Source organism: Pempheris klunzingeri, chromosome 16, assembly GCF_042242105.1.
Source record: "Pempheris klunzingeri isolate RE-2024b chromosome 16, fPemKlu1.hap1, whole genome shotgun sequence".
NCBI lineage: Eukaryota > Metazoa > Chordata > Actinopteri > Acropomatiformes > Pempheridae > Pempheris > Pempheris klunzingeri.
The window spans coordinates 3,432,193-3,459,718 of NC_092027.1; the positions used below are offsets into that span (position 1 = coordinate 3,432,193).

At 40.5% G+C, this 27,526-nt stretch overlaps 1 protein-coding gene across 1 annotated transcript in view; it reads left to right on the forward strand.

Annotated features, from left to right (window-relative positions):
* Window positions 1–27,526, forward strand: part of col11a2 (collagen, type XI, alpha 2) — a 44,734-nt gene that overhangs the window by 3,919 nt on the left and 13,289 nt on the right. Inside the window, exons 2-24 of the mRNA XM_070846206.1 lie at window positions 7,995–8,156; window positions 9,670–9,880; window positions 10,086–10,248; window positions 10,660–10,782; window positions 15,204–16,397; window positions 17,782–17,901; window positions 19,488–19,703; window positions 20,810–20,863; window positions 21,304–21,345; window positions 21,684–21,746; window positions 21,902–21,976; window positions 22,311–22,397; window positions 22,793–22,849; window positions 23,083–23,136; window positions 23,319–23,372; window positions 23,773–23,826; window positions 24,050–24,103; window positions 24,313–24,366; window positions 24,485–24,529; window positions 25,277–25,330; window positions 26,135–26,179; window positions 26,372–26,425; window positions 26,753–26,797. Of these exons, the coding sequence (XP_070702307.1) occupies window positions 7,995–8,156; window positions 9,670–9,880; window positions 10,086–10,248; window positions 10,660–10,782; window positions 15,204–16,397; window positions 17,782–17,901; window positions 19,488–19,703; window positions 20,810–20,863; window positions 21,304–21,345; window positions 21,684–21,746; window positions 21,902–21,976; window positions 22,311–22,397; window positions 22,793–22,849; window positions 23,083–23,136; window positions 23,319–23,372; window positions 23,773–23,826; window positions 24,050–24,103; window positions 24,313–24,366; window positions 24,485–24,529; window positions 25,277–25,330; window positions 26,135–26,179; window positions 26,372–26,425; window positions 26,753–26,797 (3,080 nt within the window). The remainder of the gene's footprint in view (window positions 1–7,994; window positions 8,157–9,669; window positions 9,881–10,085; window positions 10,249–10,659; window positions 10,783–15,203; window positions 16,398–17,781; window positions 17,902–19,487; window positions 19,704–20,809; window positions 20,864–21,303; window positions 21,346–21,683; window positions 21,747–21,901; window positions 21,977–22,310; window positions 22,398–22,792; window positions 22,850–23,082; window positions 23,137–23,318; window positions 23,373–23,772; window positions 23,827–24,049; window positions 24,104–24,312; window positions 24,367–24,484; window positions 24,530–25,276; window positions 25,331–26,134; window positions 26,180–26,371; window positions 26,426–26,752; window positions 26,798–27,526) is intronic.

Sequence of the window (27,526 nt, forward strand, 5' to 3'; positions counted from 1 at the left end):
AGGTGATGATTTAGTGGTTTGTGTGGATAGTTAGGCGTCGCTCCTCCAAGGCATTCTGTTTCAGCAGAAGATGTACAAGGACGGCAGGAGCGTGTGTGCCAACTTTCTAATGACAGGCTGTATAGGATGCTATTCCTAGTCACTGTTATTTAGCTACTTCTAGGAAGTCAGTGTAGGAGGACGCAGACACCAGCTGTGTGCTTTTACATGTAAAGCTAATATACATCTCTTTTCCAGACATCAGTACAGTCTATCCACTTGAAAATAGTTTTAAATGCTGGTATAAAATAGTTGTTTCCTTGGACTGGGATGATCGGGCTTCTGTCCATCATAGATTAGAAGACAGAGTAAGGTTTAAATACAGAAAACACTGGAGAGCACTTACCTCTCTCTGGGTCTGTTTGAAGTGGCCTGATGCAGCAATTATCTTATAATGTACGTAGCATAATTTATAAGAAAGTTATTCTTTCTTTCTAATTAGGCTCATAAATGGAATGGAGTCCATCCCAGCATGCACTGGGAGGAAGGCAGGGAAATAGCTTGGAAGGATACGACATGATGCATTGCTCTTTATCCATCACCCCCTCACACTTGTTTCTCTAGTTAGATTACACCTATAAAGATGCCCTGAATGTAGGGTAGATATCTGATGTGGGGATTTCCATTCTGAAAAGGTGTCGCTGGAGACAGTGATGATGATTATTATGTAATGCTGGTCCACTGCTGCTACACTTCCTCTTTATTATAAGTGTGACTAGACTCTGGGCTAAATGTAGGTATTCAGCCACCACCAGTCACTGTTATTGAAGCTGTTTGGTTTAATATAACTCCACTGGCAGTACACTACACTGCTCCAAGCCGATGTGTTAGAGTGAACTACTGTGGTGAAATGGAGATCAAGTGTATGAACTTGGTCATTATCTTTAGGATGTATAAAACATGCAGTAAAAGTCTGCTGACCCGTTTTCAGAGGCCAGATTATAATTTTTTGCACTGTTTTGCTCTAACAATCGTCCAGTTTGTGGAATCTCAGCTATCGCGGCTTTCCGTCTAAATCAATTATATTGTCAGCAGAAACATTTGATATCAGTTGAGCCTAAATGAAGTTAGTGACTGAGAGATAGATCAATGAAACCTGTGCTTTTCCTTTAATTGTATATGGAGACTGTTTGTGGTTTTGTGAATTAAGTGCAGTCAGAGCTGAGCTGTGATTTAGCACAGATCAATCAGTCTGAGACAGGTTTCTAATTTGTGCCATTGCTGGCTGTCTGTCCCATGTGATGGAGCGTTACAGGGAACCACTGACTGTCTCCTGGTCGGGCTCCTGTAGGTGCATGTAGGCCTTGTGGTGACAGTATCCACCCTCAGATCCAAACTAAGACTGTGGCCTCCAGCCCCGAAACCACACAAGACTCCAGCACGATACACATTGGCAGCTTCAGTGCAGCACACACAGACTGGCACAGACCACATAATGGTACACAGGGGACAGTAGAGGACTTGGGCATATGCTGGCAGCAGCTCCTCAATGGAGTGAAAGAAGAAACCACATAAGGCTGCAACACAGCAAATGTTCGCATTACCCTTTAGTGAGAATTAAACCACAACAGCTGTGAGATTCATCAGTAGTGACACTCTGATAGAGGCAGGTGTAAAAAGCAAAAAGCACATGATAGTAATGATTATTAGGAGCCAAAAATAATTCTCTTGTCCTCTCTAAAAGCTTTCCCAAGCCAGTAAAACCAATTCAATCTGCTTTTCAGACTGTGGGTTTGTGTGATGTGGGGATGACAGAGGTGTCTTCTCAAAAAGGGGTGTTTTTCAACTGAAATTAATTTGTCAGCATTTCTAAATCTCCTTTCTTCCCAGTGCATAATCAGGTTGCAAGCCAAGGCCCAAAGACGGCTCATAAGTGGACAAGTAATCCTGACGTGTACACTTTGTGAGACATTTGGCAGGCAAGGAAGACATTGTACTGGTCATCATTTATCAAAATCCCTCATCAGTTCTTTTGCTCTGTAAGAGATAAGCTGCCGTGCTGTTTGAGTTTGAACTGCATAAGTTGTTATTGGATTATACAACTGATTACAACATGTAGTTACATCACAAATAAATTCACATTATGGTATTCAAATGCTCTAGTGTCACTGATCTACTGCCGTCAAAGCTCTGATTCGGTTTAGTACTTCTAAAATCATTCTCTTCTGGTTCTTTAACTCTCTCCATCTTGTTGTTGGGTCCTCAACAATTATTGTTAGTGCGGGAAATCAGTGAAATATTTGTGATGGGAGGATCCCCTCTCTGTCATCAATATGCTCTCACTCCCCTTTCCTATCACACCAAGCATCAGGATTTACTGACACTGATACAGGAGCACAAAGGACAGCTCTGTATTAGCCTAGCTAGCCAGACACTGCCACATGGTGTGACACTGACTGTACGTGATAATTAACACCACACTGACCAGCCTCATGTTATACCATATTAATAATGTACAGTCAAATAACCCCCCTTTTACAGCACGGGTAGTCATAATGGCTTTTCTGTCTGTGTACACAAGGCATTATAAATAAATCGTAACTATAGAGCACCATGTTGAAAATTATAACGTGCAGCGGCTCATACTGTACGCCTAGACATCGCGGTTAGCTGGGTGGACGGCGACACAGCTGGTGATTGAGGAACAAGAAGAGTATGCACACACTGGAGTTTAGTTTTATACTTAACTTTTTGTAATTTATGATGCTTTTTTATGCTCATTTTTCTCATCTCAGTTGCCCAAAAACCCTGCCATCTTGAGTGTGAGGACACTCAAATACTAAAACAGAAAGTTGGTGTACAAATGAATATGTGTGTCCGTGTGTGTTAATCTGGGGTCAATATTGCACGTCCCTCTTGCTCCCTGTGTCTAACAATGTGGTCGTTGTGTAAAGGGGAGAGGTGAGGGGTCAATGTGTCAGCTGGAGTGTGTGTCTGGTATTTGGCACCATAGGAGGAAAGGGCACATGTGCACAAATGCACACACACACAACATACACACGCACACAACATACACACAAACATAAATTGTGACATAGAGCATCCAAGGCTGAAGTGAAGTGAAGTGAGAATCACTCAGGTGTCACCTCATACAAGTCTGTAGTGAGAGTATGACCCAAGATGGCTGACTAGATGGGTGTGTGTGTGTGTGTGTGTGTGCATGCACCATTCTCAGAAATATATGTGTAATATATATATATATCACCTAGGACTGTCTTTTTATTATTATCATTTTTTTCTAAACTTACCACTTGAGGTGTCTATGATGTCCCCTACTAGTGCTACAGTGCACAATAAGGTATAGAAGATGGGTGGATGAATGAAATATATATGGAATATGATCATTAAATGCTGCTGCTCTTAGGAGTCCCTTATTTGTGCTATTAAATAATTCGGGGGTTGTTTAAATTGAATGTTTGAATGTCTGAATTCCTTTACTGTGCAAACTCGTTGGACCAGTGATCCTCACTCCGATGTGTCGTGTGCATACGTGGTCTAAACTGTGTGTCAGCTGCTTTGTTTTCAGACAGAAGAGACGTGTGTGTGTGTCCAGATAGTCGAGTCATTTACCCTTCAGCTGACAGACTGTACGGCCTGTACTGCTTAATCGTTACTCGTTAAGTAAGCATTGGCAGTGTTTATATCTCACTCCTGTGAGTTTGTCTGTTTGCATAGTGTGTGTACGTGTAAACACCAAAGTGTGTGTGTGTGTGTGTGTGTGTGTGTGTGTGGTTTCAGCCCTCCAACAGACTTTGACTATACTATGTTAACAGTGATTCCTGTCACTAAGTTCATTAGATCTGTTTAGCTCCATCTAGTGGCAGCTGATGGGAGCTACAGCTTCAGCAGCTTTAGCTACACACCTCCTGTTACAGTGTGACTGCCGGCCTGGGTATCAAATATGTTTCTCTGTCAGGTTATAATAAGCTGGTGGTCTGCATGGTTGGTCAGTTGTGTTTCTGTGGAGCTGAGTGTCACAGTGATGTGATTGTTTCTGTCCTGTGGCACCTGCTGAAAATCCAGCCCACAGTATCGTGCTCTATCATACATCAAACAACATGTAATTATTTCAGAGTATTTGCAGACCACTTACAGTGATTTACATGTTATCAATGAAAGGATTGACTACTGGGGCTGATCAGAATAGTTGTCTTAAGAACTTATTTGGGGTTCAGTGTAATCAAATCTGTATTTGTACAGATAGTCATGAAATGTTGGTATTTTGGAGATATGAGGTATTTATAGAGCATCAGCAGTGTACTGTAGCAATAGTTCAGTGTAGCTGTTAGCAGCTTTTAGAAGGGATTGGGCGATTCTCCCCAACATTTCGGAATAATTTCAGATTCAATTAAGTCTAATCAGCAGCATCAAGTAGATGACCTGTAGTCATTTATTATCAGTCATATGTTCTTAAAATTTTCATTTCAGTCAGTGCAGCTGTCAGTAGGGATAACTGTATGAGCTACTGTAATCTTTACCTACAGCTCCAGTTGTAACTGCCCTCACGTGCCTGGGAGCCCTGTTTCCCGTCTTAATGACAGCAGCGTAATTGGTCCACATTTACATCAAAGGGCCGCAGCCATCTGTGAGCGCTTATGGTAGGAAAGGCCGAAGGAGTGGGAAGAGAGAGAAGAAAGAAAGTAAAGAGAGAGAGTTTGTGCCCCCTGGCTTTCTGTTTTTCTTCCTTGTCTAATTTCATACTTGCCGCTCCTCGTCCTGCAAGGTTTGTTGGTGCAGTATTCCCTGCCAGTGCTATGTGAGTGTGTACCTCAGTGGCCCCGTGTGTTATTTTTGTGGGTGTGTTTTTGTCACGATTGTGGTCCTCCAGGCAGGAAGGGCCTCGGCTGCAGATGTGAGCTGGGTAGGCAGCAGGGAACAGAGCGGCACATTGTACTGGGTGTACTGGGGGAGCTCAGACTGCAACCTGATCCAGTATCCTGCCATCATAGAACCATGCTGTCTACTGTCACTGCCTGACCCCCCAAAACACACACACACACACACACTCCACCTTTGCCTGAACCTCTCTCTCCTTACCTCTTCCTCTCATTGCATTCTCTTCTTTTCTCCCTTCTACCTCTTTCTCCTTATCATTCCCAGAATTCCTGTGCAGATCTGTAAAAGTCTTAAGAAAAGTACAGAAGAAAAAAAATCAATGCGTCCCAGGTCTTGGAAAGTCTGGAAAATGCAGGTTCCCATGAATTTTATAACTCGATGAAAACCTACAAGTCTGGGAAAAGCAGCTGTTTTAGGGAAGAATCTGTTTTGGATGGTTAATGTAGCATCACAATATCACTCAATCCAACTCTTGCTTTCTCTCCTCCTTACATATTGTCGATTCTTCTCCTTCTCCCTCCTTCATCATTCCATCTCTTCCTCTTACTACCCCTCCTCTTCCTCTTCGTCTCACTGGTATAGAGTGACGTTAATGGACTGTGGTCTAGACACCCTGAGGCAATATTAACGCACCATTTGCTCTTTCTGAGTAAATATTACCATCTGTGGGTCTGCATGACTAACTGTTAACTCGGAGACACTGGGTGTCACCTAAACACAAGCACACACTGATGGGATCAGTGTGATTTTAGGACAAACACAAGAGAACGTAACATTAGAGGCCAATATAAAGCATTATAAGTGGCTGCACTTAAAGATGGCTTTATAATGCTGTGTTACAGTATTTTCATATCCACACACATACATACATTCATGCATGTCAGTTAAAAGAAGTAAAATGAGTCTTTGACTGTGTCTCCATATGTGTGTATGTCTTTCATTTCCTTTTGATGGACAGCTGTGCCTTCGGTCAGGAGTTGATGCTGCTGTTTGTTAGCTAGACACAGTGGCGTTGAATAGGAGTAATGTCTAAACTGTATCCTTTGGTGGCTTTGGTCTTTACAGCTCCTCACTGTACCAGTAGGTCATATTTAGCAGTAGTGGCCCAAGAAGTTAGGGGCTTCCTCATTGTGTTATCTGTGTGTTGTATGTTTGAAACTGAAGTGTGTGTGATTCTGCATAAATATGATGCTTTTTAAAGTGCCTGGAAACTACAGGCTGCATCGCTGGGTGGCTTGGTTGTAATCTTTTCATCAGCACTGTAGTTGTTACATGGGCATCACTGCCACCACAAGTTTATTATGAGAAGTGCCACACCAGGCTGGCTGCAAATGAATTTAATTGGTGTTAACTAACAAGTTAGCTCTCTGACACACCTCAAACACAGGAAGGCTAGCCAGGACTGAGGGGGGGTAACTGAGTTCAGGAAAATGTGAAGGTTATGGTAGATTTTGTAAGGTAGATTTTATAATTGCCTTTGATTTGGTTTCTCGGATTTCAAAATAGCCATCTGTTTTGAAACCTTGGCAGAATTCTGTCATGCATATTTGTCCTTCCATCTTGAACAAGGTACACAGCAGCTCCACATCTTGGGAGAGGTTCAATTTCAAAATTCATTTGTAGCATGCAGAGGTGTCCTCTTGGTGAACTAATAAACATTTGCATTTCATTATCCACCTTTTTTTAAGCTGCAGTGTCCACTGCGGTGAAATTTGTGCTGCCACAAATGTCAAAAGAACTCTGAATGATTATAAATTGTATAGAAAATTATAATTTCATTTCAGATGTTTGTTTCCAAAACGGAGAGACTTAAGAGGACACGACGAAAACATTGAGCAATGAAGATCAGATTCACTTTTTATCTATGCATGTGATGTGACAGTGACCTAGAAATTCCCTCTGCCTCTGTAATATCGCTACTTTTGAATGAAGCATAACACACGGAAACGTATATATGTAAATGTAGCATGGGTGATCAGAAAGGGAATCAAACCCCAAATTCCAGGAGTTAGAGCCATGTTTGTCACACTGAAATGCACAGACTGACACAGTGCCTTTGAGCAATGTGAGAAAGCCAACAAGGTAAACCACAGCGCAGACTGAGGTCGCAGAAATAGACTGGTTGACCTCAGTGTGTGAAAGTAGAGGCAGGATGTGAAACTGTGTGTGTGTGTGTGTGTGTGTGTGTGTGTGTGTGTATTTATGTGATGTTAAGGTGTATACTGTATATGCGGTGTGTGTGTGTGAATGTGTGTATATATACGTGATTTTCTAAGCATTTGTGCATGTCAGATGAAAGCATGAAATCCTTGTGTATCCTCAAACAAATATTAATTTGACTCAGCACCATCCCATCAACAGCCACTTGTTTCAGTTGCTTGATAAATGTGAGCAGAATAGAGGGCACTGTCTCTGCTCTGATTCAAACTGAGCTTTACTGTACCTGCCCTGCAGCGGTTCATATATGTGGCTTGGACGGTTGCCCATTTTCTCCGACACAGTGCTTCCTTTCTTACATTATACCTAAATGTACAGTGGTAGCCATTGTGGACATTCCCTGTACCTGCTCCTATATCGCACTAGTGCTGCAAGACCATTTAAGATTACTCTCAAGATTAATTTTTTTTATCCTCTGGGCAAAGTTAGGGCTCTGCAGCTGCAAAGAATGGCTGCAGTGAAAGATAAGTTTCCTCTATTTTGGATTTGGCAACACTGCAGGAGTATAGGAGTACGATTTAAAAGGTCTTGACTACATGGCCTTCTGAAAACCTGCTATGGAATACATAATAAATATCTTCAAATCTAATCTAATCTTCTTAATCTGTTTCATGTTTATGCAAAGTGCTGCAGCAGGGTTTTATGTCCATCAATATTGACATTACAGATTTGCTATGTAGACTTGTTCCATATCCAGAACATCACAGATCATTTGGACTAGTAATGAGTGTCTGTAATTTACTGATGTAACATTACAGGATTTCTGAGGATCTAAGTTTCAGCTTTGGCTTTTTCACTTTATTGAAATTAAGCTGACATCACACACAGGGCAACTTTTCTGATGAGTTATTTGTGAGAAAAAATTTAATCACGATTTTTTCTCTTTTGCTTTTCTTCCTCAGACCCAGTGGATGTGCTGCGGGCTCTGCAGGTTCCTTCTCTTCCCGAGGGTGTGAAGAAAGTCCCCGGCTTCTGCACATCCCGTCGCTCCGGTACCCCCGATCATGCTTTCCGCATCACCAAGAAAGCTCAGATCTCTGCCCCCACCAAGCAGCTCTTCTCAGGTAGGCTTCAACTGGGCTGGACATCAGGTTGTTCGAGAACACCCTAAATGTAAATCTATGTTTCATGTGTGTTTTGCAAAGATAGGTACTCTAGTGATCTATTATTGCACTTTCAAAGTGAGGACAGATTTGAAAGAGATGGCCTTGACACCATCAGGGTTATTGTCTCTCCGACTTTAGAAAAACTCCACAGAGCAGTTATGAGGTATTTATTGAGTATTTGCTGAGTGTAGTTGTCTAATGTCGTCTCTGACAGATATTATTATGCAGATATTTTTGCTGTGTTTTGGTGAAGTACTTACTACAAAAAGTACTTTGATTATTGTGCCGTGGTATCTATAGCAACAGCATTGGCAACAGCTGCTGTTGAATGATGATAAATAAACTTTGGCTCAGCTCTCGGCTGTCATAGTAGTGTAGGAATTTGTTTTTTGTAATAAGTTGGAAAACTTAGCTGATGTTACTACTAGCACTTTGCATTAATATACATATTTAATGCTATGGTTTCCTGCTAAAATAGCCCACTGTTAATCAATGAACCTTCACCAATAACTCAGACTCAAACATGCAATTTTTACCATATGAAGTTTTTGTATTTATTTTATTTTGACAACAACAGAAGGCAAATATGAAGAAATGAACCTGTGTTGCTGTGTCGTACATTACACCAGTACCACAGTGCACCTTAGTAATATTTACATTTAACTCATTTATGATGAATTCCAGAGTGCAGACACTTATAATTAGAATTACTGGTTGCTATAAATGTCTGGATGTATTTTAAACTGAGCCCTCTGGAGTTAAGTGAGACTGTTATGTCCTATGCTAGACTGCTCTTGGATATAAAGTATAATTATGTGTTGCAGTGCAGGAGCTGAGTTAAACTGTGTGGCAGAGCCATAACAAATTAACTTTAGTATACTGTCTGACACCCTGGAGTGAGGAGGGAAGAGAGAAAGTGGCATTTATGTGGTTGTGAAAAAAAATCCTCAAAAGTCAAAGCTGATTTTCAACAACTCATTTTCTGAGGTTTAGTCTTCCCTCTCCAGCAACCTGTTATTAGGTGTCCTCATCATCTATGCCAGCTTTACACAGGGCTGCATTCTGATATACCGTAATCAGTTGATCCTGATGCAGATCTCTTACTTTAATCACTTAAAGCTCATCACAAGTGTCATTTTCCTCCTCCTCTATCTCATCCTTTCTTGTCTCTTCGTTCCCCAGCTGCCACTTGTTCATCTGCCCTAGTCTTCACCTTCACCTCCCTCTCCTGCCTCCCATCTATTTCATGATAAATAAACGCAATGGTCTGAGGACCAGGTCGGTCTGCACGGCTCCCTCCTGTGAACCTGCAGAACAGTTTTTATTATTTTTGCTCCTTCCTCCTTTTCAGCTTCCTCCTGATTTTTTCTTCTCCTAAATTACCCACAAGCCAGTCCAGCAATGACCCATGTTTATGACGATATTCCGTCATTGTCTCTCTCCTCCCATCACTCCCCTCCTGTATCACCAGGTCGCTTCCCAGAGAACTTCTCTATCATGGCTCTGGTTAAGGCCCAGGCTGGTCTTCAGGCCTTCCTCCTCTCCATCTACAGTGAGCAGGGCATCCAGCAGCTGGGCATTGAAATAGGACGCTCACCTGTTTTCCTGTACGAGGACCAGAACGGCAAACCAGCTCCTGAGGATTACCCACTGTTCAGAGGGGTCAACCTGGCTGATGGCAAGTCAGTAACCAGCGACAACCAGTTTGTGACTGGTTGAGATGACACAGTTGGGGTCATGTGGGTGGTTGGGAACAGTATGTGTGTGTGTGTGTGAGTGTTTGTTGGGCTGTCTGTGTGATTTGAGGGTTGGTTTCACGCCTTCTTAATCAGGCCTGTGGTCACATTACACATTTATTCGCCTGCGGTTCCTGTTCCTTGTCTCTAGGTGGCATCGCATCGCTATCTCTGTTTCAAAGAAAAACGTGACACTGCTGCTGGACTGCAAGAAGAAGATGACCCGCGCTCTGCCCCGCGGCAGCAACGCCGAGGTCGACACCAATGGAATCACAGTGTTTGGAGCCCGTCTGCTTGATGAGGAGGTTTTCCAGGTGAGGACCTTAAAATAAGCATATGTTCATTTTAAACCTGTACATAGTTGTTAATTGCTTGTGTTTACCTTGTTTTTTTTTATTTTTTAGCTGTAGCCCATGTCTATTTCTGTATAAGTAGACTGAGAGCAACAGAAAAACCAAAATTCCTTGTATGCGTCCACATTCATGCAGTAAAGCTGATTCTGAATATGCCTGAATATGTATGACTGTGAGTACCCTCTGCTGTTTGAACAGACAAATCATTCATTGTCAGCAGATGCTTGGGTTAGATTTGATGGTCAGTTGAAGGTAGCCTTAATTGATATTTAAACACCTCAATACTGAATATACTTTAGAAGTTTCAATTTAGCTCCATGGTAGATAATGTACATACAGGCTCTTGTTGATCTGTTGTTGTTTTTTCCACAGGGAGACATCCAGCAACTGCTGATCGCCTCCAACCCCCAGGCTGCCTATGACTTCTGTGAACACTACAGCCCTGACTGTGACTCCCCACTGCCCAAGACCCAGGCTCAGGACCCCAACACATACGTGAGTACCACCACCACAACACGAGTTCATTCACAGATGTATGAAATCAATGTTTGCTCCTCCCTACATAGGAAAAGTTAATCAAACAATTAACGTTCCTGCAGGTGCAGTTCACCTTTATATTTCCCTCCAAGTCTTTTATCTCTTAGAAAGGTTACTGCAGGATGAGGTCTCATTTGTTCACACAAAGTGAATACATGGCCATAACACAAATCCCATAGCATGAACCAGACTATTGAGTAGATTCATTACAGAGTAGATAACCTCAGTCTGTCAGCACTATGCTAACACAACTCATTAGTAAAACATTGTAAACAGAATCTGTGGACTTTGTTTTCCTTTTCTGTGGCACTTTTAAAGGATAATTTACTTGGATAAAGAAAACTATTAAAATATTCACTGGATCTTAATAGTCTAAGAGGAGTTTTTCTTTTCTAGCCATTGTGTTTTGTCAAGGAAAGATATGAGAGAGTAATATTTAGGAAAGAATTAAGAAAAAATCAACCAGTCCTAAAAAAATGATTTGAAAAAAACATATTCCTGGACCAAAATATTGCAGAGTGGGTTTCTTCTTCTAACTGATGATCATGTGTAACATATGTTAAAGGAGTTTAGAAATGGACCAGAAGAAGAAGCTCCATTCAACATGTATAGAGTCACTTACTAAATACTTCTGGCACTGTGGTCCAATGGTTGGCACTGTTGGCTTTGAGGAAAAAGGTCTTTCATATTCCTTCAGCCTGGAGTTCACATGTTCTTCCCATGTTTGCATTATGAAATCAATTAATTTCCAGAGATTAAGAGATTAAGGCCACACTAAATGCACAAGTCCACTGAAAATGAAAGAAAAGTCCTCAGGTTCGGTTTGGGTCATCTGATAATGTCATCAAAGTGCTGCTCTCTCTTTCTGTCTTCCTCGTGCATTGCCGTCATCAGCAACAGTTTGTATCCATCCACTTTCCTCTTCACCTCCTTGGTCTGTGTCCCCGGAGCAACTAAAGACAAGCAGAGGCATTGTCATATTATACCTTTTCCATAAGTACACCTCTAAGAGGGGGCACATTTCCATCATTTCATTCACTTTACGCTGGAGAAAGCTTGAATTGTTACAGCAGTGGATTAGTTTCTGCTCTACTGCATTGGAACACAGAAAGGTAGGGGAAAGAGGATGATACAAGCCAACATCAAGGTCTTTCCCCATTTGTCCCATGGATTGAAAGCAAGAGAACTTGTTCAGTACATAAATCATGCAAATAAAGTTAAATTCTGATTGGTTTTATGGTTAAATTGAGACATATAAGGATTTGGCATCAAGATGGCTTAAGGTGGAGCCTCTTTGCTTACTGAGACTGGTTGTGCACATTACAAACACTTATAAGCTTTGCAAGCTCTCCCTCATTCTTTTTCTCTCAAAAACATACTGATAGTTGGGAGTTGACAGCTCCTCTACACCAGCTGTGCTAAAGTAGAAAGTGATTTTCATCCGCATTCATCCATCCAAAGTACATCATGTTTGTTTAATAAGCCTGCATGCCGGATCAGTTAATACAAATCGTATCAGTCAATGTACAGAGCTCCAACACTTTGCGTCCCAAACCCTGTTATGTTGATGCTGTAAAATGACTGCTTTCTGAATGAATATAAATCAGTGTGGTTTTATTCATTAGCTTCACACATTGCTGTATTTTTTTTGCTGTTTTCTTATTCATCAAGGTTGTCTGTGTATGGTCATTTTTAATATCAGCACCTTTAAACCAGCAGCACAGACTCCTTCTGATGAATGGAAAAATTAAAGCTTTGCATTTTGTTATTATCGTCTTTGCTCTCTGTCGCTGTCTGTCACCATGTTTTATTCTTTCCACTCTTTGCTGCTTCGTCCCACACAACCTCTATTCACCTCCCCTTGGAAATTCCCTCTCCCCCTCTTCATGCATTCCTCTCCTTCTATGCCTCTCACTTTCATGTACCTTCCACCCATCTGGCAACCCATCTCTCCCTCCATCCTTCCTATCTTTCAATCCTTCCATCCCCCCATCTGTCTCAGTACTTTGATGAGGAGCAGGATGACCATGAATACCCCTATTATTATGAGGAAACAACAGGCGTTCCCTCCTCTTCTGCGTCCCCCTCTCCCCAACCTGGGGCCCCCAGTCAACAGGTAAAGAGGGAGCAAGAGAGACGGAAAACACAAGCGGGGTTTGTGGAAGGGAAGGAGAATGAGAGAGAGAGAGAGGTATTAAAGCAATTTTCTGGGCATAATTCATGATGTAGGTTTAGCTTGCTAAATATTTGAATGCCAATCAAATTTACATTCCTTAAAATATTTGCTTAAAAATCTGGGTTTTCGCTTTTAGCCTTCTATATGCCTCTCTCATCCCTCATCTCTCCATACCTCCTTTGTTTTATTTACATTTCACCATTTCTTTAATCCACATTGGCCTCTCACACATGCACCTTGATTCCACCATCACACAGGATTAACTTTTCTCCTTGTGATTTTTTTTTGTCCTCATGTCATTTACATGTTGTATATATGTATGTGTGTTTAAATCTGGCCAAGAAGGGGCACTGGGGTGGTGTAGGCGCAGCTGTGTTGATATACACACATGCACACTTTTTCTGACGTTCTTCTCCACTCAGTTCTCCAAATCTTCAGTCCCTCTTCATATATTCCAGCCTGTTCCAGCATAAACTGATCCAAAATACCTTCTCCCAATTAGAGTGAAAACCCTGTAGAATTTAAGGAGAGCAAGTTCATGTTTAAAGAGGGGTGTCACAGCACATAATAGACATTAAGGACATTCATTGAATGTTTTTATCATAAGAAATGATTCTAGTCATGCCATTAAAAGCAAATAGCCTTAGTAAGTTTGTTCACCATTTAATTTGATTACTAAATATCATCTGTGTTTTAATTTGTAATTTTACCATATCAAACCAATGGATTACATAATGATTGCATGATTTGTCTGTAATGATAAACTGAGCACATGCAAGTACAAGTTAGCACAGGAAACTCACAAGAATTTGCCAGAGTAGTGTCTTTCCTTAAACTGATCTTGGTCAAATAGTCTTTGTAAATAAGTTTTGTTTTCATTTACGTTGTGTACAAGAAAGACAGGATTTGTCACGCATGAGAGTCAAGTTGCTAATCACAGAATACCATGATTTAATTGACTTTAACATACTTCCCTGTGATTGTTTGAATTTGCTGGTACTCATATCGTAGTCCAGTTGATCACAAAAAACACGGACAAATTTGCAATATTATTTGACCAGGGCATGTGTTTTTATTGTCTTGTTACTTGCATGATTTCTTAATAGTCTTGGAGGATGTCATCGCATGCACCTGCTGTACTTCTGAGTCATAAGTTTCCATATCAATGTTCCAGTCAACATGGGAATATTAATGCACATGTTTTGGTGTATGCATTCATGGTTGTACACCTGACCTTTGTATGGCATACATGCATGTCATGTATGCCACAGTCTGTCTCCTTTAAGTCTGTTTTTGTTCTGTATTGCATATTTGAGGAGTTTATATTCACAATTCACAACGATGGCCTGTTTTTCCTCCACACTAAATTATTTGGGTGAATTTTGTCAGTTTTTTCATAGTGTTAATTTGCATGCATTTTCATGATAGTGGCATGAGTAGTAAGAATTAATCATGTACTGTTGTTTTTATTCTGTGGTTTTATGTGACTAACCTGCATTTGCATGGCATTCATGCGCCTTCTTTTGCATGGCTAAACAGTAGTAACCTTCTCCCTCTCGCACTTGGACTGCTCTGTGTATTACAAACTGTGTGTGTGTGTGTGTGTGTGTGTGTGTGTGTGTATGTGTGTGTGTACAATAGGTCAGTGCATCAGAGATATGTATGATTAGTGTGTGTGCGTGTCTGTACAGTGTATATGTTCAGCACCAGCTTTACTTGACCAGTCACACCCTCAGTGCCTCTGCAAAACCACAGGCTCCATTTCATATTAGCACAAAAATGCTGCTTTGTCATTTAATATTGGGAATGGCATTACTGGAGAGATCAGCAAAACCCCCTCAAAATAACTTGGGTCAAAGACAAAATTTCTTAAAATGTGGATTTTGAATTTGTTTAAGAACTGGTACTTTTTTCAATTATATTTTTGCTTACTGTTTTAAAATATGTATATGAATCCTCTGCTGTATCCAGTAATGCCTGCACAGTCTCAGTAAATCATCCAAGCCTTGGCCATCTTTATGTCATTGTTTCTCAAAACATCCACTCTTGTCTTTCTCTCTCCTTCTGTCCATCCCTTGTTTGTGCTTTTCATCCCCCTCCCAACCCTTCCATGTATTGTTGTCTTCCTCCACTCTCTTTGTCTTTGTCTAAATGCACTTTTACATACTAAACATCTCAACTAAACAATAATCACGGATATTAGAAGAAGACACTCAATGGAAAAGCAGCCCCCACTAAATCTGCACCTGTCAAAACTAAATCCACTCCAGCCAAGTCGGCCAAGACTGGACCATACAAACTTGTAGTAAAGGCGCCTATGCCCACCAAAGCTCCCAAGTCTTCCACAGCCAAGCCATCCAAAGCAAAGCCCACTGCAGTAGAGATCCTCTTGTCGAAGATCAAACCAACAGCAGCGGCTAAATCTAAGCCCACGGCTGCCCCAGCTAAGAATGGTAATGGTAAACCAGCTGCTGAGAAGAAAGCAAATGGTGCAGCAAAAGCCTCCAGCAATGGCAATGGAAAAGCAGCTGGGGCAAAAACCAATGGTAAAGCTACAGCTGATGCCAAGCCCACAGCCCAGGCCAAGGTGAATGGGAATGGCAATGGTAAGGTTGTCATTGAGAAGAAAACCAACGGTAATGGAAATGGAAAATCTTCAGCAGAAAAGAAAGCTAATGGAAACGGAAAAGCCGCTGTTGTGTCTAAGACTAATGGAAATGGCAATGCCAAAGCTACAGCAGAGAAGAAAGCCAATGGAAATGCCAAAACTACCATTGAGGTTAAAGATGTTAAAGTCAAAGTTAATGGCAAAGCAGAGAATAAAGTCAATAGTGAGGCTAAGGCTAATGGCAATGGCAAAGTTAATACTGTGGTAGAAAAGAAAGTCGTCAGTAATGGTGCTGCAAATCAGGCCAAAATTGAAACCACTACAAAAGCAAAGACTGAGAAAGTTGTTAAAGTAGAAAAGACTGTGGTCAGTGCAGCTAAATCAGCTGCCAAAGTAGAAGCTACTAAGGCACCGAAACCCACAAAAGCATCAAAACCGGAACCTACAAAAACGGCAAAGGCTGTGGCCACCAAAGCTCCAGCAGCAAAACCTCAAGTAAAGGCAGCGGTCAAAGAGGTCACCAAAGTTAAGACTGTCGTCACCAAAGTCCCACTGGTCAAATCAACAGTGAACAAAGTAGTGAAGAATGTGGTCGAAAAAGTTTCCATCCCGAAGAAAGTATCTCCAACATCTGCACCTGTCCGGCCCACTCCACCCAGACCCACGAAGTCCAAGGTGGTGGTGGACATGAATGTCAAGTCCCAACACAAACCTTTCCCACCCTTTGGCAAGGCAGTGCTGAGTGGAACCGCAGTCCCAGCGAAGAAAATTACCAACGGTTATCAACAGGTACAACAAGAGGGCCCACGTTTGGGTTGGAATGTCCAGAGTCGTATGTCCCATCTGTCCCATCTGGTTGCCAGGTCTTTCCACCATCCAGGGTCTGCAGCAAAGCTTTTGTGAGACTTAGTGGTTTTATCTTTTACTGCTTTGGGGGTCTCTTTAATGAACAGTTTAATCTTTGAATATGTTTCTGGCAGTGCAGATTTTGAGGTATATCCTTGATGGTGGAGAATCTGGTCGTCACAATGGAAGTTGGTTCATACCAAGCTGGGTGCCTTCCCCTCTGTCTATATATCATATGATCTTCATGATCACCCCAACTTCTCTATATGATATGATACAGCGGTGCACATTGAAGCATGGCTAATTGTACAGTTTCATTGTTCTTTACTTCACTTCATACTCCTTCAAGCTGCTGAAACTGGATCTCAGAAGCTGAATACACTCCAGCACTCCGTCTCTTTCTTTTCGGGGGAAACCATTTATGTACCGGTCAAATGAATGAGCATGGATTTCTGTGGCACAAAAACTAAACCTGAGAAAACACAAATACTATCATATTCTCTACACATGCAGCACAACAAAACTCATCTGTCACTCTCATTCTCTCTGTTTGTTTTTTGAAGTACCTGTGTTTTCTCTCTGACACCTGTCTCCCTGTCTCTGGCCATATTTTGTATCAAATATGAATAAAGCAGCCTCACAGAAACTAAAAAAGAAAGCTTTAAGTGTGCTTTCATTAGAAATTAATGTATTCAGTGTGTAGTCTGCTGTGAGGCTGACATGCCTCAAGGTAGAGGGACATTCTGGAGTTCATGGTTATTAGTGGGTTTTGGATAATTCATAGCATGTGTTGACTGTTACATTGAAGTAAATTGTGTTCTGTGAGGCTGTCAATTGGGGTTGTCTCTCTGTTTTCTGGTCTTGGGTGAAACTAGACATCCCACAGCATCAGGTTATGATGTTTTCATCTTCAGGGATGGATAGAGGCTCTCAGTCCTACTTCCAATAAGAGCAGACTTCACCCTTTCATGAATGTTGGCTTTGTGAGCTTTGCTTTCAAAAGCAAAAAATGTTCAACAATACAACAAAAAGAAATCTCACAAGAGTTGTCTCAATGACTCCCTAAATCTTGCATATAGCAACATTTATAGTTATTGAGACTGAAACTACCTGAAATTTCTTTTTAAAATGGATCTTTACAACTTTAAAAATGTGAGTTGCCTGTAAAAATTTCTTTGCCTCTGGCAACCGCAATTTTATGATATGTTCCATTTTCTTCTTTTAACTCATCAGCACTTACAGGCAGACTTTGAACTAACCACGCTCTTCCAATCAAATCTGCTTACTTCCTCCCTGCTCCCCAATTCCCATCAACTTGACCAATCAGGATGTAGATACTGAATATTCCGAGGCTGGCCACACCCCTACAGAGACTGATTATTACTATGAGGAGACGGTCCCACTGCCAGATGGTGAGGTGATTGGACAAGAAGAAATCCCTGTACAGGTAAAAAGAAAATAACACACTGGTTGGAGGCACAGACCGAGAAGATGAAATAGTCAAAGAAGACTGACAGAGTAGATAAACTTTATAAAGGACATTCATGCAAATTACATGCCAAATCTTCAGATGTATTAGATGAAAGTTACCAATTAGCACACAGTGACATAAATAAGAATAATTGATCACCTTAATACAAGTCTTAAGAGACTTCTGTCGCCAAAGGAAGAAGACAGTGTAATACCTGTGTGGTGGTGAGCCCAGTCTTTGTAGTTTAACCAAGTAGTTATAGCTCTGCGTCTGTCTTTACACTTTTCTAACCACACAGCAATGTTTTGTTGGCACCGATGCCACGTGACATAAGAGAAAAGCTTTTTCAAAAAAGAATGCACCACATTCATCTGCTTGTATCGTCAAACATTTTTATGTGGCTCCCCTTTTCCCTAACAACAAGATTTCTGTTTTGTTCTCATCTCAAGACACTTGGCTGAACAGGTTGTGATTTTGACATAAGAACAAAAATCTTGTGAAAAAGGGATCCGCATAGGAATATTTGACATGCAGTTATAACCACAGTAATAACAAGAGATGAATATAATGCATTCTTATTTGAGATAAAAATCTAACTGAACTAAAGAGTACAGTAGTTATGGTGGCTTACTTCACAGCCCTAAACTATCAGCATTTGAGAATGTGTCTCTCACAGTTCTGATCTTTTTCTCAAGGTTCACTTGTTTTGGCAATAATCATTATTGTCATAGTTACTATATTAGCTGACTTTGATGACTTTGTGTGTTTGTTTTGCCCCTCTGTTGGTGAAAGATGTGTCAGTTCTATATGGGGTATTTTAGGAACAAGTATACATGGTGTTCACAATTTGTTGTGATATTGCTTTAGATGTAATCACTTTTTCGATGACTGCTTTATTGCTTTATTTGAGATAACACTGCAGCAAATTCCACTGGATTCATGTTTTAAAACACCCATGGTGAGTAAAATAGAAAATAACATAGGTTTTGCTTTGCACAGCATAGCATATAGCTGGAGCTTGTTTTCACAAAGTGCTTCATATCAGTTCTGTGTGTTAAGCGACTATGCGAGCATAGACATTAAAAGTGTCTTTATGTCTCAATGTCAGAATATATATTTAAACAAAATAAATATATGAGAAATAAATTGGTTACAGGTCATCACGCACAAGCTGATGAACATGCTTTGGTGGAAACACATACTTCTATAAGCTCAACAATAGATGATTGACAGAAGATTTAAGGTTACAGGATACACCTGCTAATCTATCATTTATAATCTATAATATAAGTCCCCACAGTCTGCCAGATGTCTTTTTGTTTTCTGTCCCTATGTCAGTATTTTTTTGCAAAAGGTAAGACTCACTTCTTTCTATATATGCCCCCCTTTTCCACTCTCCCTGTTGATTCATTCTACGTTTCTCCTTTCTTTACTAACAATTCCCCTTCCTACATACTTCCCTCACCTCCTTAATTCCTCTTGCATCTTTATTTTCCTTCTCTTGATTCATCCTCTCGTGCCCCTCTATCTATCCCATTGCGGCTCTGATAAACCCAACCCAGCCCCAGGTGGAGCCAGCATTGGTGGGCGAGGAGGTAGATGCCACCAAGGCAGGCGGTGTGGGCGAGGAGGCCTTCACTGAGGAGTATGTGACTGGGGACGTGGGCCTTAAGGAATACGACTATTCCTACAGGGACTACAATGAGCCATTACTGGAGACTGGAGAGGGCGATGCCAACATGGGCCCCGCCCTGTCTGCTGTGACAGACGAGGGAGGCGTAAGTCGTTTTGCTTCACAGGCAAAAAAATGCAAAATCAATTTCAACCAACTCTGAATCCTAGTCTTTGTTAAATTGTATTCAATGTGCTCTCAAATTACTTGTTTGAGTTTGCCCTCTCTCAAAGGCCATTTTGGAAGACTGTTGTCTACCATTTTGGGATCTATTGACCTTTTTACCCATGGTGGCTATTTTGAACACTGATGTTACTCTGGTAAAAAATAAAAATAAAAACTGGGATAGAGATTGTAGCCAAAATTAGTTAAACACATACAATGGACTCATTAGATGGACCTACAAATTATAAAATCCAGCTTCAAATTTTATGATAGTTGATTTTTTAGAACCTTCAGCCCACCCTTGTATTCATTTTATATATTGTTTTTTAACATCTGTTTTAATTTCCACCCAAAATGGGATGTAAGTAAATTCAAAATGGCCAGGCAAGCTGAATCAGTCAGAGAGGAACCTGTATTTGAATACATTTCAAACACTTAAAGGACCAAGACCTAGTCCCCACATCAGTCGTTGAAATTGGTTTTATTCTATACGGTGTATAGTGAACGACTCAGGACCCCAGGAAGAATAGCTAATACCATGGTGGAAGCTATTGGGGATCCTGATAAACATTTACAATAATTTGAATAGTAAATACACTGCATAAAGAGGCATTTGGAAGTGCAGCAGTAACCGATTGCTGCATCTTTTGTCTTGAATGCCACTTATCTCAGTGTATGGCTTCAGCTGCTAGGCCTAGATGATTTTTTGTATCTATGTGAAAAATGCTACAAGTAATGGACCAACAGTTCACCGAACCATTGAATCACCGGTATTTGGATGAAAGCTTACCATATGCCTTTATCACAAGCAAAACAAGTTTTCATTTTATCCCTCTGTTTACTTCACTGGCATAATAGTGTTTGATATAATGCAAACTAATGTGGGTGTGTTTAAGTAAGTGTGCATCTACGTGTTGTCTGAATAAATGCAGCCAATATTATCTGTTCTATGTATTGTTTGCATGTATTAGTCTTTTTTGTTTTTGATGCATGAGTGCTACTATACTGATTAGGTTGTCTTGTTGGCTACATGTGTGTTTTCCTCAGGCTGCCGTCAGAGCCCAGAAAGGAGAGAAAGGAGAACCTGCTGTCTTGGAGCCTGTGAGTTACTAATAGTCTTAAAGCAGCTTCACCTGAGCAGGTGTATTTAAACAGGCCTGCTCTCTGATAGAAAGGAAACATCTCCCCCAGTTTTTTTTCCCAGAGGCTACAAGGATTTGCACCAGCACCCTTCCAGTCATAATCTTGCTTTACTATCTTTAAGGCAACTGCCCATCATTAATGTACTTTATCCAGTGTAACCCACGATACATTTGAGGTTGCGATGAAAATATAACAGTCTAAAAGCTAAAAGTCTGGATATGTTTCCCTTTATCACCTATACTTTTTTCTTTTATGTGTATTTCTGTCCCAAAATGCTGAAATGATGATCTAACCTTAAATTTAGCCATTAAAAAGGGGCAGATCCCTCTAGTAGGATCCAAAAATCCGAGGGGTCTGATTAATGGAGTAATGACTTGACTTTATTTTGACTTTTGCAGGGTATGCTGATTGAAGGACCTCCAGGGCCTGAGGGACCTGCTGTAAGTAAATGATGGTTATCCCTGTGTGTTCTTTCTGAGAGACATTTTACTTACCTATAAATATTATATTAATTTAATAGTATATTATCTTAATAATAGTATGCTCTTCTACATTAGTACCTTTATTTTTTGAGCTATGAATTATCTGTGGTACTTATGTAACTTGCCAGTATTAGGTGCACCCTTGCCAGTACAGTTTGTCCCTATTAATATTATTTCTTGAATGTTATATGTGGGATATTCCTCTGCAACACCGAAATCAAACTGCACCTGATAAATGACTGTCTCATTGAGTCTGTAATCAAAGTACTTAAGCACTCTTCCCCCACCTCTTTCAGGGTCCTACTGGCCCTCCCGGTTCTTCTGGACCTCCTGGGTCTGTCGGTGACCCCGGCGAGAGGGTAAGTGTTTCACTTTACCTGAAAATGTGCAGGTTTGTAGAGACATTAGTGCTAACTTGTCACTGGTCATTGCAGATTAACTTTGCAAGAAAAGTGCATTTCAGTTTCACCCTTGCCATGAACCTGCCTGCTCACTTCTCGCTCACATCCTGCAGGGTCCTCCTGGTAAACATGGTCTGCCTGGAGCTGATGGAGTCCCTGGACCTCCTGGAACCTCTGTCATGCTGCCTGTAAGTTACCCATAACTTTTGATCCTTAACTAGAAATGGATACTATCTGAATGGCCATAAACATGACCTCTGATATGTGCATTGTGTGCACATCTTTAAGATTTAATATTGATCAATATTTTGTATAGACTTGATCATGGCTTTACCTTGAATATTTGGACTAGTGTTTATAACCCTGCCATCATATTTGAATTAGTTTGTCCTTTTTATTAGTTCAAGTAATTCTTTAGCCATGTTTTTTGTAGATTGAATTGTATTCAGTACATCCAAAACTTGGCATTAGGCACAGTATCCACTCACATAGTCTAAGTGCTTCTTTCTTTTCTTTTTGCAGTTCCGTTTTGGTCAGAGTGGAGGGGATAAGGGTCCTGTTGTTTCTGCACAGGAAGCCCAAGCAGCAGCCATCTTGTCTCAGGCCAGGGTGCGTCATCATTTTTACTTCTGCCCTTTTACTTACTTCCACAGTGCGGTTAGTTTGCCCCAAGGATCACATCATTGGAGTCTTGATGCTTCACCATTGCCCAAGATTGTCACTGTCTTTAAAGAATCTGTATAGTAATGTGTGTCCAATATGGTATGACAGTAGCCTTTCTGTTCTATTGATGCTTCTGTTGATTTTCTCAATGAAGAAAGTCCAACACCAAAACTACACAAAACAAAAATACAGCAGAGAAAACAGTTACAGCCAACATCTTCAATTTTAGACATTTTGCTGATGGTCTCATCTAGAGAGATTTATGAGTGCAAAAGGAGATTTTTCTTTTATTCATACATGACAAACGTGAAATCGATTATTTCTGATGTTGTTGTCTCTAGATGGCTCTGAAAGGACCTCCTGGACCAATGGGATTCACTGGACGCCCTGGACCACTGGTATGTTATCTGTTCATTAGACCCTCTTCTTTTCATATCACGTCTATCGTTGTTATTGCTAACTGTCAATGTCACAATCTAGCTGATTGTACACAATACAAAAAATTACTCAAGGATTTTGATCTCATCTTGTATTCTTTTGCAAATACAATTTGCAATTTGCTCAATTGCAAATACAGCTTACATTTTACTTATTTTATCAGTAATTGGTGTGAAATTGGTGTCGGTTTCAGGGAAATCCAGGAAGTTCTGGTCTGAAGGGAGAGAGTGGAGACCACGGTCCTCAGGTAAAAACACTGAGCTCTGATCTCACATCAAAATCTAATATTTTTCATGATTTGTGTGTTAAATCATATAATTATGTCTTCTTTTTACAGGACAGTAGTGTTTATATTATTATTAAGCTAATGATATACTCGGCTCAGATCTATGACAAAAATTTATCAGCGACATCTAATTAATTTTTCAGGGCCCCAGGGGTCCCCAGGGTATGATGGGACCTCCAGGCAAAGCAGGAAGAAGAGTGAGTATAAAAAATGGCCAACTTGTCTTGTGATTGCTTTTTCATTAAGTTGTTTATTGTTTGTTTAACCCACAGTGCACAGGCAGAACATAATTGGTGTTTGTCAAAGTAGCTCAGGGGTTCTGTAGTAAATGGCGTAGTAGATGCTTTAACCATAACAAGTGTGTTATCAGAAAATGTTATCCTACTGCACCACCAGAAGTCTCCAGAAAGGGTTTTGTCAACCCTCTGCAATACTTGGAATCATCTATTTGCATACCTGAAGTTCTCCTTCGGTCATGTTTAAATTTTCTCTATCTTAGCCAAGCATCCCCTGTCCAAAACACATTGGTATTTTGTGGTACAGCTGTGCAGCAGTTGCATTTTAAAGCATGGTCTTCCTCTGCCTGTCTCCTACTAGGGTCGTGCTGGAGCTGATGGTGCCAGGGGAATGCCAGGAGAGCTTGGAATCAAGGTAACCTCTCTCTCTGGTGTCATTTGCCTTGGCAGACCTGCCTTGTGACTCTTTTGCCTTGTGACTTTCACTCTTTGTCTGTAGATGACCATGACACATGGTTGACATTTTAAAAGTCTTGGAACTGCCAATTAATCAACAGTAACTGTATTGTTGTCTATGGAATGATTAACTATCCTACAATGCTGGAAAAATTCTTTACATGCCTTTATGTGTCTCTCAGGGCGACCGTGGTTTTGATGGCCTTCCTGGTTTGCCTGGTGACAAAGGACACAGGGTGAGTCAAAACAATAGGCAAAAACAATCAAAATGCCACATGCACTTCACATAGTATTGTTAGTATTGGTATAGTGGTAGTAGTGGAAAAAATGGATTGTTCCTCAATATGTTTAAGAACCTAAATACTTTAATATATGTTCATGTTCAAGAAGTATTAAAGACTTCTTCTGATTCCTCACCCCTCCACTCTTTCATCTCTCATTCCAGGGTGACTCAGGTGCAATGGGACCCCCAGGACCTCAAGGAGAGGACGGAGAGAGGGTACTACATATAAGAAAATAATACGCAATGATTCCTGGCACTACTCAAAACATCTGTCATTGTGTCACTTCATAACGTCTTTCAATCCTTGGCATGTTGTTTCTTTGTGTGTCTCCAGGGAGACGACGGAGATGTTGGACCAAGAGGTCTCCCAGGTGAACCAGTGAGTGTTTCCACAACAACAGCTGATTTTAAATCACTCCCTCTTGTCACTTATGCTCCCCCTTCTCTGTTATAAACATCATCCCAAAGTGCATCTCTGTGTATCCACCTGTTGCACTACTGTTACCCTTACACTGTGGTTTCTCACCATAGCAATCATACCTGAGATAGTTGAGGCTCCTCACAGTAATTATGTGTAGGGCTGATGGAGAGGTAGACGAAGCAGCCAATTGCTGTCAGGATCACAGACTGACAACATATGCAGACTGAAATGAATAGCTTGTATGTTGTATGAATAAGTTGGAATCAGTCCATATAGTTTGTTACAAATACTCATATTTATCAACAAACAATAACAATCATAATTTAATAAACAGTATACTAATATGTATTCATCAGTTTTGTCTTGTTGCTAATGTTGCAGCTGTAGCTGTTATTGACCTCCCATTAATATAATAATAATAATAAAATAAAATAAAAATAATAAGAAGAAGAAGAAGAAGAACACATAAGACTTGTATAACGCTTTACACACATTTAGATGAAAACAAGACAAAACTCTGAAACTCTTTAATAAAGACAGAAAACTAGTGAATAAAACCATGAAATAAAAACACGGTGGGAGGTTTAGCTAAGGACAGCAAGTATGAAAAGGTAGGTTTTGAAGGCCTTTTTGAATAATGACAGTGTGGGAGCATTTCCTCTACATTTAAGATTTATTCTTGCGTGTGTGTGTGTTTCTCTCAAGGGACCTCGTGGTTTGCTTGGACCTAAAGGTCCTCCTGGAATCCCTGGACCTCCTGTGAGTAAAAACAATTTCAAACCACATTGTGCTGCTGGTATTTTAGCTGCATTGTTTTATCCCTCTGTGACCATCAAACACCCACAGCACCTCCTGAAACAACACCCTGTGACCTGCTATAGAGACGGGGATATCCAGTAATCTAAAAATGAACGTGCAATGATCCCACAATCACCTCAAAACCAATATCCAGTATCACCAGGGTTTAGGCAGCCAAGTCCCAAGTATCCATGTGCCACTCATGTATTTATGTGTACTTGAGTTGTTTGCCTTAGGAGCTCTCCCCTTAAAAGAGTACTCTGATTAATCATTGCGCTCCTACAACATTGTGTTATGGACGTGATACCTACAGTACCCATAATGCAACTCAACCATCAACAGTTATGTCAAGGATAAGGGTTTGTTATAGTAGTTGCTACTAGCAGCTAATGTAGCCTAGAGCCACTAGCCTCGGGCAGAGGAAAGACACGGGATACAGGGGACCTAAACTCCAGTTGGCATCACTTGAGGCCATTTATCAGACTTCACACAGCTCCCTCTGAAACAAAAACAGTCTCGATACAGCTTATTTCCCCAAAACATTTATCTATATTATTGGTTGAGTTTCCCTTTAAGCAGCAGTGCTTAAGGAATTGAGCATGGCACTAGCACGGATAGTCTCAGTCCCACTCCAGAAAGAAAATGCTTTTGATAGAGGCCTTTACATTGGTGAGTTAGTTATTAGTATGTGCAAGTTTGTGTGAATGATTGACATCAATTTTGTTCAGAATTCAATTCCGATTTTCCTCATCTCCTTCTTCTCAGGGCGTACGAGGAAATGACGGGCCCCACGGTCCCAAGGGAAACTTGGTCAGTGTTTTCTTCCACTTTATCTAATAAAGTAATAATAATAATTTAGTATCGGTGTCCGTAACTGTAACACAAAACCTTTCTTATGAGTAAATCTAACGTGATTCTCCCTTCCTCCTCTGTCCTTTGCTGTGTCCTACTGTTTGCTTTGCCTTTGTCATCACTTTATTGTCTTCTGTTTCTGACTGTCAGGGTCCCCAAGGAGAGCCAGGACCTCCGGGTCAGCAGGGAACCCCAGGAACTCAGGTGAGACTGAGGACGGCTGACCAGTATTACATATTTGTGATGTGAACTTCTTTCACCAAGTAATTGTGTGCTGAAGATCATAGGCATGCATACACATGCACACAAAAATAAGAAGAAACAGCAATGTTGTGTAATCATTCCATACTTTGTCATGTGGTTTTCTCATTGGTTTATATAGCTTTTGATGGTTTATATAGCTTTTGATTTTGTATGGCTGCTACCTTGGCCAGGTCTCCTTTGTAAAAGAGATTTCTGATCTCAATGGGACTTCCTGGTTAAATAAAGGTAAATAAATAAATAATTAAAATGTCTTTTTTTTTTTTGCAGGGTATGCCAGGACCTCAGGGACCCCTTGGACCCCCAGGAGAGAAAGTAAGAAACCAAAACTATATGCAGTTACTCTGCATTAAAGGATACAAGAAGTCAGTCAGAAGAAAATCTTATAATTTGATGCAATAGTAGACACAGAAGGGCTAGTTTTTTTTAGTTCTTTTATTTGTATTTGATACTTTTATTGGCTGCAATATTTATTTACACTTACCTGGTACATAAGAAAGGTACATATTTCGTAGTCCATAATCCAATTATCGCAATATCTCCTGAAAATAAGCCATTCATCCATCCATCTATTATCTTCCACTTATTCCAGGATTTTTGAAGTACTGTATTTTAGTCATATTTTCAGTATAAATTGACAAATAAGTGTATTATATGATGGTCCTTTTATTCAAATGAACTGGAAATTGTGAACAGTTGCAGTTTTACTCAAAAGATTTGATTACATTACATTAGATATAACATATCATGCACTACATATCATATCTTATTCTGGATTTCAATACATAAAGGTATGAGGAGGGTTGCTTGATGATAGCTCTTGAGTCTCTCCTGTGGACTTTTGAATAAATAAGTTATTTGGTGTATGTATGTGTGAGTATGCTTACTTGCTTTCTTGCAATTGATACCACTCTCGTATTTGTCTGTTAAATATGATGGCGCTATAGCCAACTGACAATTAGTTTAGCTTAGCATAAATACTGGAAACAGGAGAAACAGCTAGCCAGGGTAGAAAAAAATCATTAATACTGCTGCTGTGATAAC